The following is a 23,294-nucleotide window of genomic DNA, read 5'->3' as shown; positions in this document are numbered from 1 at the left end:
GGCTATTGCACGAAAACTAGTTCCATGAGCCGTACCGTGTGCGCAAATAGGCGAAACGGTTAACCATAAGAGTCGTACGCTTATTTCCTAAGTCAATATGCCTTAAAAGTATTTTGGTATCAGTAGGATACCTTCCGTAATGCCCGTAACGAGTTTAAGTTAATATTATGCCCCGTAGGGGCTTTTCGGTCATTTTAAAGACTTTAAAAAAGGTTTTTCGGGTTCTACAGGAAATCTGAGTTTCCCGAACAGTTTATAAAGCTTAAAATACTTTATTTATTATTTAAAACCAGTAGCAACTGGAATCGGGTCAAAAGACCTTGTAGAACTCCCGTTTTGGCCAAAAAGGGCATATTCGGTATTTACCGAACCGTAGCCATAACCGCAGGTTATGAGCAAGGTAAAAATTATTAAAAATCTTTAAAATTCCCAAAATATTATTTTACCACAGTGGGTAAAAGTTTTGGTGACGAAAACTTGGGTTAGATGGGTGTTATGCTAATTGCGCCGTTAATTACAAAACTTTCTTAAAAGTGCGCCTTTTAGCATAACTCTCATTCTAGGCCTCGGATTGACGTGAAACTTTAAGGACATGCTTATAATTTAACAAGCAAGGTTTTGGTCCGTTCACGTGTCCGAAATACTCGTTTTAATTTTAAAAGGCCGTCACGGTCAACTTTTAGGCGAATGACGGAATTGCGTAAAAGACTCGGATAACTCATGAACCGACCACAGAGGTTTATACCAACATGTGACCTGGTCCTAAGAGAGTCCTAAGGTATATTTATACCTCACTAAAACGGGTCAGAACTGAAGTCAAAGCAAAAGTCAAACTTTTGCGACTTTCGGCTCCGAACCGGTTCTATATAGTAAATGATCGATTCAAACGAGCGCAAACATGTTTATATACCTATGATCATGTTTTATGATTATCAAAACAGGTTCCATAACATATACATTACAGATTATGCATAAATCGCTAAAATAGCTTTCTGTTGACTTTTTAACCGCACGTTTGACTCGACATTTGACATAGTTAGAGTGGTGATCAGGGGGAACCATTTTAGAGGTTTATTACCCATGTAAATACCAACTCATAACCACTTTTGATTCGTCATAAGACTGAATCATTTGCGAGTTATTGTAATGACAACCGTTAGTTACGACGGTTGCGTTTATGAGCTATAACTATGGAAATATGAAACCAAAATGGTTATGAACGACTTACAGAAGTGTGTTCTTGCTTATAGAGCAGAAGAGAATGCTTGGGAGCACTTAGAATGATCAGTAGTTGTGTGTTTTGATGTTGTGAATGATATGAACCAATGTAGCTTATTTATAGTGCTTAAGAGCCTTCAAGATCATTACACAACAAGCTACAATTGATCATGGATCATGGGCAGGTGTCCCTAAGTGGTATGGGTCGTGTAGGGGGCACCCATGCTCAATTAATGGTTGTTTGATCGTTCAAAAGCTCCAAAAGCCAAGTAGTTACAACCATTCTGCATCTGGGCACTTTACGCGGCCCGCATGGGAGTCCCCATGCATTTTAATGCGGGTCGCCTAAAGGTTAAGAAATCAGGCGGATTAGTGAGGAGGCTCGCGGCCCGCCTCGACTTATGTCTAAACCTTACGCGGGTCGCGTGAGGTTATATTTTCTGAATTTTTCAAATCTTTTATAATGATTACAGAATCTGGCCATTAATAACGAAATCTTTCGTAATGATTCGTCTGACCTTTCGGTTTTTGAAGGGGTAACCTTGCGGTTTGGCCCTCGGTTATTTACCGATAGGGGCCTCGTGTTAATTACCCGCATTATTAAGTCCCCGGTTTATTTATTAATTATATTGGAAAGCCTTAACTTTCACTGTTGACGCTTTTAACCCTTCTTCTACGAATTCGATCGTAACTTTCTCGTTTCATATCGAAACATCGCGAAATTCATATATATTATTTTAGTGAGGGTATAATACCGTTACAAAGTCTTTGGAACGTTAAAGGGTCACTCAGAGGTATTATTAAACATGTTGACACAGTTAACCCCTGTAGTTTGTAATCTCTCACTTTCTTCCGCGTTTTGTTTTTGTACGATCTATAATTTATTCGTTTGAAGGTTTAAGCATTATTTAGGGATACTATACAGTATATTTACCCTTGTTGACATTTATAACCCTCGAATTTATATACTTTCAAGGTTTGTCAAAATTAGTCCTTTATTTATTATAGATGCCACGTGTAAACAAATGACACGTGTTAACACATCATTGGACACAAAAATTCGAGGTGTTACATTTTAAATAAAACTTTCATTCATTAACGTAACGTGTTACAAAACAGTAAATACAAATCATCGTTTTCAGCGGAAGCATAAATCATTGATTAAGTGGTTCATAAACCATATGTATGATAACCATTAGACTCGTCTCGCGATTCCATGTATCTTGACCCATGACCACTCCAGCATCCCAGACAGCAAGTTCCACATCCACACATACCTATAACATGCGAGCATGCACACAAGTGTATCAGACAACGCTGGTGAGTTCATAGTTTTACGAAAACGTTAGTTACCAAGTGTTTAATTCTGTTCATTGATTTCAATGTTGACAATACCTCGGATACAAGATGGCTCCAGATTTATTTTGCCATTTCCCCAATGCTCCTATCAAAGCATTGGGCATGACTGAGTCATTACTTCACACCCGTCCTCTCAGGTAGGGGGTGAGGGTGCCAAACCTAGATAGCGCTACCAACTAATACTCCGTTATCTCTCAGGTAGCAAACAAGATGGGACTTAAAGGTGATAGGACGAGTGTATTATCTAACATTCCAGATTTTACCCACAAGACGTATTCCTTTCAGGAATACCCATTTGATTTACCCAAAAACCTATCCTTCTCAGGGATACCCAATGACTGTCCCAACCACCGGGACGCATGCTCAAGAGGAATGAACTCACCTTAGATTGCTCGGATTGTTAAGTTACTTTACCCGTTCCAAGTTGGTCAACCAAACCCTATTGTGGTTACCAAGGATAGTCAGGTTCGTAAACACATATCCAATTCACGTATTCAACATGTCACACGTAATACCATTGTCACATAACACATTGCAAACATTTAGATTTCATGCACGTTTATAACACAGTTCATGTTCCCAACAATGGTTACCAATAACGTCAGTTTTTACAATTAATCAAGTACACAGTTTACATCTATCACATGATCACAGTATAAGATGCAACTAATACTCATTTCTTTTCACAAGTTCACATCTCATGTGAATGTCACCAGAAAAGCACATAACAGGTGAGTTTGCTGATCATACTAGTCAAACCAGATTTCTTATTTCTATGCACACGTAACACATATCTCATACACACAGTTATCTATATCATCATCATTATCATAAGGCCTACTGTTCAACCCATTCACCTTCTTGGCGAAGTACCCCCTGGCGACGAAATATCTAGGTGACGAAGTACCTATTCTTCGTCGGGATCACCTGTGACGAAACATCTATTCTTCGTCGTGACCCATAGTGACGAATCATGCATCTTTCGTCGGGTTACCCATGACGAAACATCAATATGTTTCGTCGAGTTACATGTGACGAAGAACCCCTATCTTTCGTCGAGTTAACTGTTACGAAAAAAACCACTATATTTCGTCGAGATCACAAAGCCAATCAGCTAACACATTTTCATCATTCAAAATAGATCAAACAATTACATTCCTTTGATTCACAAGAACCCTAATTATCTTCCAATTATTATTCAACAGTTAATACACACACACCCCCCTTCCAGTTGGATCGAGTAACATGTTGATATTATCTAACAAAACTGTTTGTTGCATGTTCATTATCAACATCACGAATCCTAACTCATAACCAATTGAATCGAACCCAAGACAATCTGGTGTACATGAATTTCAACAAGTGCAAATCATTGTGCAACTTTACACGTAATAGTTTGAAACGTACATAATCACACCCACATATCATGAAACCAATCACCAACATAATCATTAAATATAGTTTAATGCAAATATCATGAAATCAATCATCAACATAATTATTGAATATAATCTAATGCACAGATCATGAAATCAAGGGGGGTTAAGTATAAACAAGATGCTACCTCGAATGGGGAAGGAGGAATCCTTCGAAGGGAGGAAACTGCCACCGAGTTTGCAAGAAAAGTGAAAAGAACTTCGACTGGAATGGGGTGCCATCGACTTCAAAGGAAGATAAGAGTGATTAGGGTTTTGCTACTTGGTTCCAAAAGAGAGTGTATACCCATTCTCATAAATGGCGCATACAATCAGTGGGTTGGGCCGAGATTCAAGGGGTGTGCGGCTTAGATTGGGCTAACCGGCCCAAGAGTACACAACATCCCCCACACTAGCGTGTGCGGCCGGTTGTGTAATAGGCGACTCGGTTCCGTTGCATAACTAGTTCACATAATATACAAACAAGTTCGCTTAATAAAACAACTTCACATGATGTACAAACAAGAGTTTCACATAGTGTGCATGTAACTGAATCATAACGATACCGGCTACGAAGTTGTGAAAGTAGATAGTGCTAACCTTGAAAGTTCGGGTTGTCACATCATCCCCAACTTGAAAGAAATTTCGTCCCGAAATTTGAATAACGGTCACAGAGGAGTGAAGTGGTAGATCAGGATGACTGTGGGTTTCCCTCGGGTGCCACAGAAACAATGTAGATCGTCAGTGGACCTCGTCGGGTCGAAACTGTGTGGCTCAACGTCATGTCAGTTCGGCCCGAGACATTGCAGAATGACGTCGGGCGTGGTGCACAAAAAAACTGATTCTTACTTGCTCGGAATACCCGGCCCGGAACCGGTTCCTACCCTATCCAACGCATGGGTACAAACCAATTCCAGTCCCGGGGTTGGAAAAGGAATCGAAGCGGACCCGACCTGGTAGAGCGAGTAATCTACCCGGTCAAAACCCAGAGCAGAACTGGCCAAAACATGAAGTGGCCAAACTGGTAAAAACCCGGTAAAAAAACCCAAACGTACCTAGAACCGGTTCCTATCTGACCCGGTTCTTGACTTTGTTGACTCAGCCTGGACCCGGTTCTTGAAAAAACCGGTTTTGTGCACCTCTACATACAGTCGCCGTCACACCTGCCTGGAGTCGGTTAAAACCAATCACCATCCTTCTCCGGCCCAGTCGAGTATTCCTGTTTTCCTTTTTATCCGACTTTAGACTATGGGGTGTGGAGGGGATTGGGTGAGGCATTGCTCGACACGTGGCGAGAGTGTGATCCACAAGGTAATACTCGAAAACTAAGGGTGTGGTGTGGTGTGGCTTGGCTTGGCGTGGCCAGCCATGTGGATTTTTCTTTTTTTTGGTTTGGCAACGGCTAGATCGAACCAACCAACCAAAGCCAGCCATGTCACCCAATCCGCCCGCCCCACGTGAGGCTCAATCCACACGCCAAAGAGGCAACGCCATACCCAATGCTTACTCAGGGTGGAGCAGCCGGCGTTGAACCCAAACCGCCGACCCAACCCACACCTCACACCCCCAGAGTCTAGTTTTCGGTTTCAACCCAGCACTCACGCCAGAAAAACCCATAAACCCTCCAATCAGCCAGTATGGCTGAAAATCCAGAACAACAACCTCAAAAATCCGAACAAGGTACGTTAACGTTACCCATCCAATTTACTCTTTAATATAAATAAATAAATCTACAGTTATTGAATTCAACCATCTGCTCACAATCTTTTTTATGATTTTTCTGCAGTCTGCAATTTCTTCAAAAAACCTTCAAAGAACAAAAACATAAGAAAAAGATCCCACAACAACAACAACGATGATCAATCCGAACAACAAGAGGAACCCTCAATCATAATCAACAAGAAAAAACCCATCACACCAGACAACAAATTACATTTTGCCACTGTATCATCAAAACACCAGCAACAAGAAGCAGACACAAAAACAACAATGTTCCAATTCGATTCATCAAAAAAAATTCAAGTTCAAACCGACAACCGAGCCACTGCAACTCTAGAAACCGAGACCGATTTCTCAACAGATGCAAGGGCAATCAGGGAAAGAGTGTTAAAACAAGCCGACGAGGCGTTAAAACGGTCCGCTAATGCGGGTAGTGGCGAGAAGTTGTACAAAGGTATACACGGGTATACGGATTATAAAGCGGGTTTTAGGAGGGAGCAAACGGTTGCTAGCGAGAAAGCGGGTGGGTCTCATGGACCTTTGAGGGCTTCGGCTCATATTAGGGTGTCGGCGAGGTTTGATTACCAGCCGGATATTTGTAAGGATTATAAGGAGACCGGGTATTGTGGGTATGGTGATTCGTGTAAGTTTATGCATGATCGTGGAGATTATAAGTCCGGGTGGCAGATGGAGAGGGAATGGGATGAAGCCGAGAAGGCGAGGAAGAGGAAGTTGGCGTTGAAAGGTGATGACGATGATGACGAGGATGATGAGGATGGACTTCCGTTCGCTTGTTTTATATGTAGGCAGCCGTTTGTTGACCCTGTTGTGACTAAGTGCAAGCATTATTTCTGCGAGCATTGCGCTTTAAAGGTTAGTTTTTGTTAGAGCTATGTGATGATCTTGTTTAATTAGCAGCATAGTTGTTAATAGCGAATAGTGGACGATAGCGACAGGCTACCTATACGTAGCGATAGCGATGAAATAACGGGCGCTATTTTATATTTAGCTACACACTAGAAGAAAATTTTAGAAATATTTTATATGTATTTTATATCCAACTACACTGTTTTATATGTATAATTAACAAAAAACCTAAAATCCCGCAACTTTATACCTATAAAATGCCGATATTTATATTAAAACAGAAAAAAAAAACAAAAAAAAACCCTAAATTTCCGCTATTTATCCGCTATGCAGGTGCCAAAATCAGACAGCGACACATGAGTGTGTCGCTACGCTATTCGCTATAGCGCTCGTTATAAACGCTCTTAACAACTATGATCTGCAGGCATAATGTTTAGCATACGAATTGAGTTAAAAATAGTTGATGGCTACTTTGTTAATGTTACAAATGTTTAGGAATTTAGGCATTTATGTTTTTCTATTAACATGGATTTGATTTGATTCGGTTTTTTTATATTTGTGTTGTGCAGCACCATGCGGAGAAGAAAAAGTGCTACGTGTGCAACCAACCGACGCTTGGGATATTCAACACTGCACATGAAATACGAAAGCGGATGGCTGCTGAAGGAAAATAGTCGACATGTAACTTCCATTCCTACTTTGTTTATTTGATAGAAACGTGTTATCAGTTATGTACTTTGTTAGTTGTTACGCATAACTGGCCACATGATACTGATTTACTTAATTCGATTACATTATTAATATCATCTATTAGTAAATACATAATATAATTTACAATACTTTAGTTACTAATTAGGTGAACATAACTGGTTAGTTTAGTACTTTAGTTTTAGTTTCCACGACATAACAGATTCCAACTTTCACGCTGCCTCTGTAGTAATCAACCTCTTTTGATTCAAAACCGTCAACTTGTTCTCTTCATGTTTCGTTTCTTGACTCCACGAATGTGGAGATTGTGAAGTCAATAACGGCCACAACAAGTTCCTCTGCTCTTTAGGTTTCTTTATGAACGTCTTTGTGTGTTGTCTTATAATCTCATTTACCGCCTTTAGGTAGTTGCTTGAGTCATGGTCTTTAAGGATCGTGCCATCTGAACCGTAGGCTGTTGGGTGTTGTAACGTTTCTATTGGATGTGGGGAGTTTAGAAAAGCCCGCAGTGCGGTTTTTGTTGAACCGTGGTTTGTATTCTCCATAGCGTATAGAGCACTTCCGGGAGGGAGTAACGGATGATGTGGCGACGACTTTTCATCGGGTTGGATGATGAACATTTTTCCCAACGGTGTATATAGCAAACTCTGTATACGTAAAGACACATCGAGGAGAAAATTAGATATAGTATTTGTCGGTTTGTGAGTTCATATGTACTAGGGGTGTTCATCGAATCAAATAACGAATTTTCGAATGATTCGAATAATTTTTTTATTTGTTTGAATTCGAATTCGATTAAAATTTGGTCAAGTCGATTCGAATTCGTATTCAAATTAAAACGCCAATTCAAATTCTATTCGAATTCGAATAAGTTTGTTTTGATTCAAATTCATTTAAAATATGTAACTTCGTTATCGGCTATTTGGGCTTCGTTAATTTATACTATAACCCAAACTAAAGTTATATGTGTGTATTATATATAAATATAGTCAATAAATATGTATAAACTGAATTCGAAATTCATATCGAATCAAATTTAAAATTATAAATTCGTATTCGATTTACTAGACTTGAATTCAAAATCTTGATAATCGAATCGAATTAAGTCGAATTTCAATTTTTTCGAATCCGAATCGAATTCTGAACACCCTAATACGTACAAAGAGAGGGAGACATAATGTATACTTACGTTTTTATTTAGGCATGGATGAGAGCGGAATGTACCACACAAACGTTTGAGTAACTGTGCGACATGGTTCGGGTAATTGCATGAAAACGCTCTAGGAACAATGTCTCTGTGCATCATGACACAGTGAACATGGTTCTCGTCTAGCCCCAGCTGATCGAGAATCTTTTGACCGTTACAGAACACAAATGGTGAACCGAAGGTGACTACTGGTCTTAGAGCTGATGGTTTGACCACGTTCCGGGTCAATAACATCAAGTTGACTAGTAGAGAGAGACTCCCCCCAAGAGAGTGTCCTGTGAATTGAAGCTTTGCTCTTTCACCGTATCGGTTCATATGTTCCAAAATATGCGGCATGAATTGCTCGTATATACCCTTGGCCGCTTCGTATATTCCCCTGTGAACTAGCACACCTGTTTCCTGCAACATAGTTTTATGTTCAGTTTTTATGGTTTTTTTTTGTTGTGATTTTCAGGTGACAATTTTCAGGTGATATTTCACGTGGGGACCGATGACCGATAAATTGGTGATATATAACCGATATAACTGCATAGGTCCCAACCTGAGCTGTATTGACCTGTTGCCAAACCCGACCGCCCCATTTTACCACCCTTAAGTCATTAGAGAACCATCCAAATTCCTACCTCGAACTTAGTTGGTTCAAAAAAGAGATTTGCCTGCCATGATGCCACCGAATCCGAACCCTGAATATGTCAAGATTCAAAATGGTTAGCAATTCACAGCTCCACATTCGTTTCTCATCAGAACGCATATATTAAGACGTATCTACGTACCTGGATGACAAAACACCGAGTGTATATACTCGAATCATCGCAAATAAACCATTCACAAGGGGACGAATGAAGCGACTGTAGATCCTTTGCAGCCTCCTGTTTTTCCTTCTCAGGTGCCGCAACAACCGCCGTGATAGTAGTAGCCGCCATATACGCCGCCATCTCTGAATTATACACTCTTTGAGACGAATCTGTCTTGTCTAAGATGACATCATCATCTTCCTCCGGGCGCGGTTTAGAATCAAGGTTTATAAGACGGCCTGCTTGGGATTGCACGTATGTTGCAGCCGAGGCTGCTATCTCGTACGCAGCAGAAGTACGGGTTATACACTTTTCGGTCCTCTGGTTGGCTGCTGAGGTAGTCACCGGTTCGCAAATCGCTTCGGCTAGTGCTTTCCTCTCCAATGAAGATGTTACAAATGTTAAATCATAGTATCGTCTCAAGTCGTCCTCCTACGATAACATCATACATTTTAAGTTTTTAATACTCGACCCTTTTCAAAGCAAACGTGCAAGATATTAGAACGTACCTCGATCTCTGGGATAACGTAAGCCATGTTACAGAGAAAAGCTAGTTGTGATAAAAGCTTGGTATCGGACCAAGATACGTGCTTCAACATTCCGGAGAACGTCTCCTGATTAACGATAACATTGTCTTCGTCATCGTTGTAATCCACCTCACAACCGTCATCACATCCCTTTTCTTCTTCGTTATCACCGTCGAGTTCATTGTTTTGTTTTTGAACCCATCGGCTTCTAATTTCCATTAGCATCTCGATCCAGTTACCTCGTTTCTTCCCTTCCTTCGCCATTATCTCACCGACATCTGTCTTGAGTGCATTTGGAACAATCGAGCTTGACGGTTTCAAGTTGAAAACTCCCATTGAACGGCTGTTTTTCAACTTCGGTTGATTCATCGACGCCTGAACATTATTAGCAGAGTAACAGAGATTGTTGTCCGAGTATGCTCTTTGAAGTCTTGCATGCTGTCTTAAATTTTGACCCGAGATTGATCGGTTAAGGATGCTTGGTCTTCGTCCTGGTCTCGGGCTTTCGGTTTTCGGGGTGGTTGACTGACTGGAAACCGACATAGTACCGCACACCATCGTTAGCAACAATAGAAGCTTCACCTTTAGATTGCCTGAGACATATTTTCACTGGAATATTAGTAGAGAATATATTTATTCCGTAAGAGTCCTTTGAAACTAAAACAATAAATCATTTCACATTATATAAAGACTATAAAGAGGACAAACTGGTACTTTGGTTTCAACGACAGTAGTAGCCCATTCTAGATTTCACCAAAGTAAACATATATTCTGAGGGATGAATGTCCGGCTTTTTTATTCCTAGTTATGCTAAAATATTTACAATAGTAATATGAACATGACATAGACACATAGGATCTTGTCTAGTTTTGTTTTTTGAGTGATCTTTTGCATACATCATCACTAACCAACTTTGACCGGATGCCATCGACCGTTAAAAACTCTTTTTTACTCGACATAAACTAGGAAAGATGATTTATACATCGCTAAATATGAGGAGCTTAACTCTTCCAAGGAGAGCTAGGATATTTGGCAACCAGCCCGGCCCATAGCCTTGCTAGCCGAGAAATAAGCTAGGTGATCCTTGGATACACATCCAAGTTGGAGGTTTTCAAATCGTTAGGGGTTTGGTTTTTGTAGTTCAAAAAATCAAGGGAAGGTTATCGTACAATAGCCCCTTAACGTGCGAATCTACAAAGTTAATTACACATGTTCATTTTTAAAATACAGAGTTACAAAATTCAAATCATGTATGCCATCGAACATGAAAATTACGCATGGGTCAAACTCAAATTACGCATGGGTTGGGTTAACCCTAATTACGCATGCTATAATACATAATTACGCACGTTATTTGCTCACTTCGCACGTTAAAATCCATTTGTATTTAAAACTTTCACCAAAAAATATATATACTATCACACCACTAAAAATGTAATTTCATATCTCAAATGAAATTTGTTATAGATTAAAATTTGTTACATCTTGTGGTTAATTGTATTGTTAGAAAGCAAGAACAAATGGCAATGAAACAGAATAATATTATATTTGTATTGTAATTGTCATGTGGAGTTGATATCAATGTGGGAAGACTATAGTTTTAGAGTTCTACCAAGGTCTCTTGCTTCAAGTATCATGTCTCGTCCAAAATAACAAAATTTTATAACTAAAAATACCAACCCCAGTTAAATCCTATAGAATTTCTTGCAGGAGATCCGTACAAGTGTTTTAAATAATTCTCTTGATCCTTAAAAGGGAAATTACAAGATGCTTGTGTCTTGGGAGAGATGTTATACACTTTTACTATTATCTTTATTTCTTTTAAACTATACCTCATGTATTATATTCTTCCATAATAGAACCTGAGGGCTGAGGCTTACCCATAAATGGTGCTTTTACAAGTTTTGCCTATGTTATACTATTATCTCATAATAAGTTATCCATGATAACAAAAAATAATATTTATTGGAAAAACCTATGCATACTTTAAGTATATAAATATTCGGATAGAATCCACTTTGACTTGTATAATAGGATTAAAGAAAAACACATATACATATACTGATGTTTGGAAGAGTATTTGTATTTGTATATTTTGCTTTTAAGTGTAATATATATTTTCCTCTCTCTTATTATAACAAGAAAACACTACGTATTTATGACTATTTATTACCTTTACATATAATATTATATACTTAATAATTTTTTTAGATAAAAAATATAACTAAACAACTAAATATATAATATAAATTTCTTTGACAAATTTTAAAATTTCTTGATTACACCATAATGATATTAGATTCATACAAATCGTAAACAGTTCATAAAAAAATACCAAAATGATGGCATAGTGGGTGTGGCGGTGTGTGTAGGTGAAGGATGGTGGTTCGGTGAAAGTGACAGGGGCGGTCGTGGGGCGGTGAATGGGTGGGGGTGGTCAAGTGAAGGTGGAGGGGGTGGCGGGTGATAGTGTGCGCGTGTGTTATGTATTTATGTGAACCAAGGGTTTTAAGGTAAACAGTGAGAATATATTGTAATTTTATGTTCAAAAAAGTCAAAAGTTATGTAAAAAAACATGGTTTTGTGGCTTTTTGAAAACAAATTTTTACCAATTTTCCAAAAGACAAAATAAAAAACACTTTTATCAATTTGAAACATTTTTTTAACTTATTGGTTTTCTGATAAAAAACAATAAGTCGATAAGTCGTTTCCAAACTCAATCCCAAACACCTTCATATATTTAATAAATATATAGGCGTGTTTAATACATAATCAATTTGAAGTAGAAAAAATGCATAAATACATCTGAATATAGACTATCGCATTTAATGGAGTGAGAAAAGCACTCGTATGTGGTCATATACGTATCATATTTTTAGTATGAAAGAGAAAATAACACGGTATCTATTGGAAAAACAAATATTTAATTACATAGATGGTCTCTATGGTACGACTATATTATAATTTTGGTCCACAAGTTTCATTAATTACATTTATTAGTCAAATAGTTTAAAAAACATAACATGTTTTGAGCCCTGAAGTGGATGTTGGTTAACTTTTTTGTTAAGTACGCGCAAAATAACCAAAATACTGACTAGAAAAACAAATAAAATATGGCCTCCCATTTCATCCACCCTATATGAGATAAAAACATATAAATAAACAATTAAGTTAAATGTTTTCCTCGTTAGCACCTGCAATCCCACCTAATTCGTCCCACTCCCTAATTCAGCACATGCAACCCCCACCCATCTCACGATCTCTAGCAACACATGCAACCAATACAAAATCACAGTGTTCGTTTCGACGTAAACTTTCATGAAAGTTATATTTTAGATAGCGTTTACGTTTCCATTTACAATTAATTTAAAATCATCCTATTCCCCTATCCAAATTAAATTTATTTTTATGGTTTTCGATCTAAAACACGTATAGATATTCTTTTGAACATATTTCTTTCGGTTGCTGTACTGAACCAAAACATATATCATCCGAAACCCTGTAACATTGCGCAAATAATCTTACTAGCTAATTCTAAAAACAATATGTTTGTGTCAATTCAATTCAAAATGTTTTTTTGAGAAGCAATAAAGTATCTTTCATTTAATATAAAACAGTCACAATGGTAACATACTTTACATAAATGTATTGAAAATAAAATATACCATATGAATATATTAGCTACTAGACATCGCTAGAATCTCAAATAAATTGAATAAATTGATGTGTCAGATAAATAATCAGTTATGACATATGCCCATATTCAATTGCCTTTGAAACTTTTATAAAGTTGCAAATTATATTTGGGATATTTTACTAAACATCATTGACCATTGTCAGTTCCATCTTTTTTTATTCTCCTCACCTTTCAACTATTTTTTCTCCATCGGTACTCAGTTAAAAAAACTTAACGAATTTAAGTTTTTTTCGAATTACATACTGACGTTTTAGGGCTTTTGATTAGAATGAGGATACGAGTCGAATGATGTAAAACTTAACTTGAAATTGTGCTCCAAACGACGAAAAATGTGTTTCAATTCGGGTGTTTAAACTTCCAATTGACAAAAATCAAGTCGTTTAGAGCACCGTTTCTAGGTAAGTTTTACATCAATGGTCTCGTATCCTCGTTCTGATCAAAAGACCTAAAACGCCAGTTTGTAATTCGGAAAAAAACTTAACAGAAGTTTTTTTAACTGAGGACCAGTGGAGGAAAAATAGTTGAAATGTGGGACTGACAGGGGAAATAAAAAAGGTGGGACTGCCAATGACCAATGACGTCTAGTTAGGATTATTAGAGGCCAATATCCCATTATATTTATTACTTTTATAAAATTGCAAATTCTATTTATTACATGTCTTAAAATAGAACCCTAATTAAATACTGGTCACTTAATGCTCTAGTGATATGATGCTAGTATATTAGGGAGGACGGTATGCATGTGGGGACTTGATCGGTGAATGGAGTTTGCCGCGGTGAGTGGTTGCCGGTCTTCAATCGGTGAGCGGGGAGTATTTACCGAGCCGGGCAAGAGAAGAGATAGAGGAGAGAGAGGGGTTAATGGTGGGCCCTACCTTTTTTCAACCAATTATTTTTTTAATTGTTTACCACTATTCATGTGTTTGAGTATTGCTAGTGATTGAGTGCAAAATAGGGAATGAAGTGAGGACTTGACATGACATTACATTATTGGTTAAAAAATAGTTTAAACACTTACCATTGATTGACCACTCCCTCCACCCTTATACTCAAACAAATTTAGGTTGTATCAAGTCTAAAAGTTGTTTATAAAACAAAGTAAATAACCTTTTTAGATCGACAAATTTATCTAAACCTGTCATTCGTGAGACATGAACCTAAAATCTCTAAATTTAGGTTTTCCTAAGGTGTAAGGGGCGCTCCACTAAGGTGGAGTAGTCCCCTCTCCACCACAGCCAATCCTACTCTATCATGTCAACTCCCTTCTTCACTTCCCATTTTACACTCAAATATTGGCAATACTTCACCCAAACCGGTGAACACTCCCTGCTCGATTGGGTTTATCGCGTGGACACCGAGGTTGGCGACGGTGTTCTCGCCCGATGAAGGGTCACCGCTTGACCTAAAGAATTTGTATTTGTCAAAAGTCACCACCCATTTTAAAAAGTAAATATAATTAGCCTAAAACCAAACCATAGACTATAATTCTGATTTCAGTGCCTTGAAATAGAATAATCAAACTTTAAGTCCTTAAAACACGGACATGCACACAACACCCCTCCTAGTTCACCACTATATATCACGATATATATATGCACCATAAACCAACATAAACAAAATTAATGAACCATTCAAAACACATAAATAATCACAAACAAAATTCATATACACACCTGAAACCTTGAATTAAGACGAATCGGCTATCAACTCTAGCGGTTCAGACAACGCGTTATATCGAATTTCATAGCTGACAAATCTAAAAACAAAATTTACACCAGCATTTAATCAACCACACTATAAATTTTCTCAATATACATCTCAATTACCTTTTTGATTCTATGTTTTCTCGCTGTTTCACACATGCAAGAAAAAAAACAGAATTAAAAAAGGTAATGCGTGAGTTATCATTTAAAAGATAACTCACGCTAGAAATATGATTTAAAAAAATTAATACGAGCGATTTGCGATTTGATCGATCTGTATGATTGATCAAACGCTCAATTTGCTCCAATTTGTTCATAATTTAGAGAGAGAGACTTACACATATTTACTGCTGCGAAAGCTCCAATCAATGGAGGACTCCCGCAGCATGATTGAGATTGAATGTGTATATATCAATGGTGATATGATGAAGGTGTTAATATCTTCTGAATCTGATCAGATGGTTGTGTCTCAAACAAATTTTGGTGATTTAAACACGCATATATGCATTTATATATAGATTGTGTTTATTCTTGTGCTTGTAGAAGAAGGAGAGATGAGAGATTAATTTTTGGGTCACACTCTTTCGGTGGTTAGTGAGGTCTGGTAGGACTTTATATATGGTTACCTGAGAGAGAAGCCACGTATCCTTACATTTCATTTATTCTTTTGACCCTTTCAACCCCTCTCATTAATGTCGTGACGTCATAGGGTAACCTGCTATCTTGACTAATCAAACACATTTCTTTTTCATTTTATCGTGTTTTTTGAAGATTAAATTTCATTAAAACAAATCTCCAACCCAAACGGGCAAAAGGCAAATACAAAACAACTCCTCCAACCCAAACGGGCAAAAGGAAAATTACAACATATATATAGGATATTTACACCACCCATTCCAACTATTCCTTATCCAACCAAAACCTCTCGACTTAATCTCTATCAAAATATCTTGCAGACTTCTCCTGATCTGCTTAAAAACCAATTCGTTCATGCTTTTCCAAATACACCAACACGAGATAATAACCAACCCACGGGTAATCTTCTTCATCTTTTTCCCACCCTGAATAGAATTTTGAGCATCCATTAAATCTTTGAGATCGAAAGCAAATATCGGGGGAATGTTGCACCAAACACTGATAGCCACCCACACCCGAATAGCCACTGAACATGATGTAAACAGATGATCCACCGTTTCCTCATACTCGTCGCAAAAAGAGCATAAAACCGATGAAATATCCACGTTCATTTTTCTCAAATTGACTCCGGTTGCAAGCCTATCCAAGTTACCTCTATGCCATAATATTACATTTGATTGGCACCCATTTGCACCATTCGAAATTTGGGAGGTGGCTGTTTCCACTATCGGAAATTAATGTCTTTTTTACAGAATTCACCGAGAAACCATCCTGTCTATCAATGTTCCATATACATGAGTCCCTTGTTGGGAATCAGTGGGTCAAAATATTAGCGGAAGCGGTTTATATAATTTACCAAAAGCCGATTATATAAATTTGATTTATTAATCCGATTAATAAATATTCCCAATCAGGATCAAGGTTATACGCGTATAAACAAATAAACGGAATAAACAACCATAGAGGGTTTTAGTAATCAACCTTTGACGACTACACCGGAATTGTAACACGCGGGTTACAACGAATCCTCGCTAGTAGGAAGTTCACAACCGAGCACAAGATACCCGAGAGTAGAACCAGCCAAGAAGGAGGCGGCGGCGATGCTTGGTCGACGGCAAAAGAGTGGCGGCCAAGCTTAGGAGGGTGGCTAGGGTTTTGTGTTTTATAAAAGTGTATCTAGGGTTTCCACCTTAAACATCCTTTTATAAAACCCAATCTTATATTAAGGCCATTTAAGATTATACAATTATAATCCTCTTAATAATAATCTAATTAATATTAAGTCCCTCAGGTTTAAACTATTATTATTTCATAAATAATAATCTACCTACTCGTGAACATATACGATTCGTGTACCAACGTGTAACTCTTCGGATCGTACCGAGTTAGTTACGTTGACTTTAATTAAGGTCGGACATACATATATCCAACAATCTCCCACTTGGACGATTTTAATTAAATGAGTCAACGTGTGCAGAGTTGGACACCTAGCTGCATCGCACTGCTCTTAACACGGCATGACACTTTACAGTCGTCAACTAGTTCTTTGCGTTCAAGTAACACTTTACTTAACCAAATACTATAGCCCTGATAATTCTATCAATAAGTCCCTTCTGTATAGAACATTCGTTGATCATAAGACATGGATCATTCATTCTTATATAGTGATCAACCATTCTCTATTCTCGTCTTTAATTCAAAGTGGTCTAACGAACTACTTTTAGTCCGAGCGTGGCCACGCGTTTATTCCAGTTTGAGTTAACGAGGGCGCCAGAATGTCTAAACTTCTAATCCCATAGAAGTACATAATTCTATCAGCATCATACAACTCCCACTTAACCTTGGATTCCTCCCAACGCTACCCGGATTACTACCCATGTTTCGGGACAGTGTTAGATAACATCAAAGATTGTCCTTGATTAATGTAGTTTAATATGTGCCTAAGGAAAAAGGACAGATTGAACATATCAATATCAAAACATCTCATGACTTAGATCCATGGAGATCGTTTTGAAGCGAGTCACATCCAATATCATTCCCTAGTGATATCTGTGAATTTTGATTCTCAAACTCTTGAGTTATTCATCTCATGAATACAATCATCTCAATTCACAATAGTCTTACATTCAAGTTCATTCCCATGTAATTTGATCGACTACGGATATTTTAGAATACGCCTATTCAAGGATATAAACATACAAATAACGAACACGGTTACAAAATAATTAAACTTGCATTTAACCAATAAATCAAATAACTATTTCAATGTAACTGTTGTAGTTCAAAATTAAAACACCAATACTAACTACAGATCATGCCCACTGTCTAGCAAATCTAAGCCCTATTTTTTCAGCATGCTCCTCACGTTTAGCTTGAGGTAGAGGCTTAGTAAAGGGGTCAGCCAGATTTAGATCCGTATGAACTTTGCTTATTACGATGTCTCCACGCTCTATTATTTCTCTAATATAGTGGAATTTTCTGAGTATATGCCTTGTGGTTTGATGTGACCTTGGTTCCTTTGCAAGAGCAATGGCACCAGTATTGTCACACAGCATCTCGATTGGTTTCTTTATGCTAGGCACAACGTCGAGATCAGTAATGAACTTCTTCATCCAGGCAGCCTCCTTAGCAGCATCCGATGCAGCATTGTATTCTGATTCACAGGTGGATTGAGCAACCACACTTTGCTTCGAGCTCTTCCAAGTAACAACCCCACCATTCAGAATGAAAACATATCCCGTCTGTGATCTTGAATCGTCACGATCAGTCTGGAAACTTGCATCAGTATAACACTTAACTGATAGCTCCTCATCCAGTCCTCCATATATTAAGAATATGTCCTTAGTCCTTCTTAAGTACTTAAGAATGTTCTTCACTGCAGCCCAGTGACTCTCTCCTGGATTCTGTTGATATCTACTCGTCATGCTAAGAGCATACGAGACATCAGGTCTAGTACATAACATGGCGTACATGATGGAACCGATAGCAGAAGCATATGGAACTCTTTCCATTTTCTTCTTTTCCTCTTCGGTCTTAGCACACTGCTCACCATTAAGAATGGTTCCATGTGCCTTGGGCAAGAGCCCCCTTTTTGAGTCTTGCATTGAGAAGCGTCGTATGACCTTATCAATATATGTACTTTGACTTAAACCTAATAACCGCTTTGACCTATCTCTATAAATCTTTATTCCTAGAATATAAGTGGCTTCACCAAGATCTTTCATTGCGAAACATTTTCCCAACCAAGCCTTAACTTCTTTTAGCATAGGGATATTGTTTCCAATGATTAGTATGTCTTCTACATACAGAATTAGAAAAGTGATATAGCTCCCACTAGATTTCTTGTAAACACACGGTTCATCTTCGTTTTTAATGAAGCCAAACTCTTTAATTTTCTGATCAAAACGAAGATTCCAGCTGCGAGATGCTTGCTTCAATCCATAGATGGATTTATTTAGCTTGCACACCTTATTAGGATTATTTGGATCGACAAAACCTTCAGGTTGAACCATATAGACATCTTCAAGTAAGTGTCCATTAAGGAACGCGGTCTTGACATCCATTTGCCATATCTCATAGTCATAATATGCAGCAATGGCAAGTATAATTCTAATAGACTTAAGCATGGCTACTGGCGAGAAAGTTTCCTCATAATCAATTCCTTGAGTCTGAGTGAACCCTTTTGCTACAAGCCTTGCTTTGTAGGTTTGCACATTTCCATCCATGTCGGTCTTCTTCTTGAAGATCCATTTGTTTCCTACAGTCCGACCTTCGGTAGGAAGATCAACCAAATCCCAGACTTGGTTATCATACATGGATTGCATCTCTGCATTCATGGCTTCTTGCCATTTCTTGGATTCTGAATCCAACATTGCAGCTTTGTAAGTAGCAGGTTCAGCTTCATCAATCATGAAGATATCGTCATACCTTTCAGGGCACGACGATCCCTAATACTTCTTCGAACACTTGGTGTTTCTGTTCTTTCTTGAGTCCTCTCAGACTCAACTTCAACAACTGGATCAGTTACTTCTGGTTCTGTCTGAACAACTGGTTCAGTCACTTGTGATTCTCGAATTTCTTCAAGATCCACATGGTTTTCTCCAACCCCTCTTTCCAGAAGCTCTTCCTCCAAGAAAGTGCCTCTGCGTTTTGTGAAAATCTTATTTTCAGTGGGGTGGTAGAAAAGGTAACCGATCCTTTTAGCGTATCCGACGAAAACCACTTTTTCGCCTCTGGGATCTAGTTTATCCGAAGATTCTAGAGTGACATAAGCGTTACATCCCCAGACCTTGAGATAAGATACTTTTGGTTTCTTTCCATGCCATATCTCATAAGGCGTTTTGTCAACCTTCTTCGTTGGAGCTATATTCACAAGTTTTGCGGCAGTTTCCAGAGCATAACTCCAAAAGGAGCGTGGGAGGGTTGTTCGACACATCATTGATCGAACCATATCTAATAGAGTTCGATTTCTCCGTTCAGACACACCATTATGTTGTGGCGTTCCAGGTGGAGTGAGCTGTGAAACTATTCCACAATCCTTTAGATGGTCGATGAACTCCTGACTAAGATATTCACTGCCTCGATCTGATCGAAGCATCTTAATAGTTCTATTTAGCTGATTCTCTACTTCGTTTTGGTACTCCTTGAACTTTTCAAATGTCTCATGTTTATGCTTCATAAGATAAACATAACCATATCTACTGAAATCATCAGTGAATGTAACAAAGTATCTTTCTCCATGTCTTGACATTGTTCTGAATGGACCACATACATCTGTATGTACAAGTCCCAACAGATCATTAGCTCTTTCTCCAACATTTGAAAAAGGTGCTTTTGTTAACTTTCCACTTAAGCATGATTCGCATTTGCCAAACGTTTCTGAACCCTTAGAATCTAAGATTCCTACGGTTTTAAGTTGTTTAACACGGTTCTCGCTTATGTGACCAAGTCTACAATGCCACATATACGTATCGTTGAAGTCCAACTTATTACGTTTATGGGAGATGTTGTATAATATGTTATTGTTTTGGATTTCTATCTCATAGATTCCATTGTTTGGTTTTGCATCAAAGTAAAATACATCATTAAAATAAGCAGAAATAAATTCACCATTAAAATGATAATTGAAACCTTGTCCATGCAAAGCAGAAACCGAAACAATATTTCTAGTAACACTAGGAATAAAATAAACATTGTTCAAAACAAGTTCTAAACCAGAAGGAAGTAAAAGAACATATTCTCCAATCGCCTTCACAGCAACTCTTTGTCCATTGCCAACATGGACCTCCAAGTCGCCTTGTTTCAGTTTCTTAATCTTTCTTAGTCCCTGCAAAGCATTACAAATGTGAAAACCACATCCTGTGTCAAACACCCATGTTTTGCCAGAAAAAGAAAAGATTTCAATAACATATATACCTGAGGACTCTCCTCCTGAAGCCTTGGCTTGCTTCAGTTCAGCTAAATACTTAGCACAATTCTTCTTCCAGTGCCCAATTTCATTACAATGAAAACACTTGGCATCCTTCCGAGGCTTCTTGTTTGCAACTAATTTGCCTTTGCCCTTCCCTTTGCCCTGATTGCCCTTTTTCTTGGTGTTAGGTTTCTTAACATGACCCTCCTTGATCATCAGCACTGGTGCAGTCTTGCTGGGTATATTCACCTCAGCAGTTTGAGCATCTGATGCAGTTCTGCAAGTGTCTTCTCCATCCCATTCATATTGTAGTTCATAGTGAACTGATCATATGACTTAGGTAATGAGTTGAGGATGATATCCCCAGCTAATTCATCACTCAAGGGGGATTCCAGACGAGCCAAGTGATCAACATATGCCTTCATTTTTAGCACATGAGTGCTAACTGATGTACCCTCTTGCATACGAGTGGTTATGAGTGATCTCATCACATCAAACCTCTCATGACGAGCCTTCTGTTGGAACATTTCAACCAGGTGCTCATTCATCTCATATGCCATCATGTCATCCATGGTCCTTTGAAGTTCAGGAATCATGGATGCTAACATTAAACATGAGACTTTCATAGAGTCGTCAAAGTGCTTTGCATAGTTTCTATATGCAACAGTTTGCTGATTGATGGGTTCATCAGGGACTGGTGTTTCAAGAACATACAGTTTGTTCTCCGCCTTGAGAACAATTTTCAAGTTGCGGTGCCAGTCCATGAAGTTGGAATGGTTCAGTTTGTCCTTCTCTAAGATGGACTTGAGAGAGAATTGGGAGGAATTGTTTTCAGTTGACATCTACAAAATTCAAAATTAATTAATTAGTATTTTATGCTTTTAATAACTTAATTTAATTTTATGACCCAAAAACAAAATTTTAATTAAGATGAATCCCAATTCATCATATGACAGTGAATTGGCTTAAGCACTATCCACTGGTATGATTATGTAGGTAAACAACGATTGTTAATTGTGTCCACTACACAACTCTCTATTTGGGGTTATCGCTTAAAACGATGTATGTTTAACCCCAACTATGCCCACTTGATGAACAAGTGATGTTTTGTCCTTTACTGTTAACTGTAACACCGGCCTATGTTACACAGGAAACGCGATGATTACCTTCTTTCATGATGGACGCCCAGATGCAGGGTATAGCACTAACATTTGGGTTCGATTTAGAATGAAGTGTTAACTCGTTAAGGGTGGCATAAAACATCAATTTAAAATTTGGGATTTATTTTAATATTTATAAAAACTAGGATTACGACCCGCCGCAATGCGGCGGGGATTCTTTAGTTATATACTAAGTCGGTCTAGGACCCGCACATTATGTTAACCCTGTCAAACGGAGAAAAATAGACGATGTAAAACGTTCTCCCACACACGCATGTTGTTAAACGTGTCAAACGGGGAAAAAATAGACGATGTAAAAACGTTCACCCACACATGCATGTTGCGTCGTGTTACTCGCAAAATTTAGAACGAAACGTAAAAACGTTAAGCCAAAGACGCACGCTGTGATGTGTTATGTCACAAAATTTAGAACCAAGCATAAAGCGCAAAATTTGCGGAAAATGAAAATTATAAAGGAACAAAGTTGAAAGTAAAAAAAGTTATGAAGATAGATTGCAAAAGATAAAAAGTTTTGGGTTAAAAGTAATTTATGAAATACTTTTGGGTGAAAAGTAAAAAAAAATCATTTTTTTTTGGAAAACCCCTAAAGCCAACGTTACGACAACCATATGCATAACCATTTTTTCTTTGAAAAACCCACAAAGCACACCCCGTGTTGCAGCGGGACGTAAAACGGTGTCAAATAGTAGTAATGTCACACAACCGTCATCGACCACCAACACTGACTTGACCTAGGATATGCGTGTTGCGATGAACCTGTCAAACATGGAAAAATAGAGGCAAAAACGTTGAACCGCACATGCACGTTGCGTCGTATTAACTCGAAAAATTTAGAACTATACGTAAAACGGAA

The 23,294-nt window shown here is 38.1% G+C and overlaps 2 protein-coding genes across 2 annotated transcripts; one reads left to right on the top strand and one right to left on the bottom strand.

Moving 5' to 3' along the window:
- The first annotated feature begins 5,521 nt into the window (after positions 1 to 5,521).
- Positions 5,522 to 7,384, top strand: LOC110864830 (zinc finger CCCH domain-containing protein 1). The gene is made up of 3 exons (XM_022113989.2): positions 5,522 to 5,672; positions 5,779 to 6,584; positions 7,148 to 7,384. Exons 1-3 carry the CDS (start codon positions 5,630 to 5,632, stop codon positions 7,250 to 7,252), a joined length of 954 nt encoding a protein of 317 aa, XP_021969681.1. The 5' UTR covers positions 5,522 to 5,629; the 3' UTR covers positions 7,253 to 7,384.
- LOC110864829 (phospholipase A1 PLIP1, chloroplastic) lies at positions 7,354 to 15,796 on the bottom strand. Its single transcript, XM_022113988.2, has 7 exons — positions 15,553 to 15,796; positions 15,185 to 15,267; positions 9,797 to 10,407; positions 9,267 to 9,719; positions 9,117 to 9,176; positions 8,476 to 8,892; positions 7,354 to 7,933 (listed from the first exon to the last, which is right to left on the bottom strand). The coding sequence occupies exons 3-7, from the start codon at positions 10,370 to 10,372 to the stop codon at positions 7,499 to 7,501; spliced, it is 1,941 nt and encodes a 646-aa protein (XP_021969680.1). The 5' UTR covers positions 10,373 to 10,407; positions 15,185 to 15,267; positions 15,553 to 15,796; the 3' UTR covers positions 7,354 to 7,498.
- Between the last annotated feature and the right edge of the window lie 7,498 nt (positions 15,797 to 23,294).

This window comes from Helianthus annuus, chromosome 6, assembly GCF_002127325.2.
Source record: "Helianthus annuus cultivar XRQ/B chromosome 6, HanXRQr2.0-SUNRISE, whole genome shotgun sequence".
Classification (NCBI taxonomy): Eukaryota; Viridiplantae; Streptophyta; class Magnoliopsida; order Asterales; family Asteraceae; genus Helianthus; species Helianthus annuus.
Note: the sequence above shows the minus strand (reverse complement) of the source record. Positions and strands in the feature narration are given on the sequence as shown.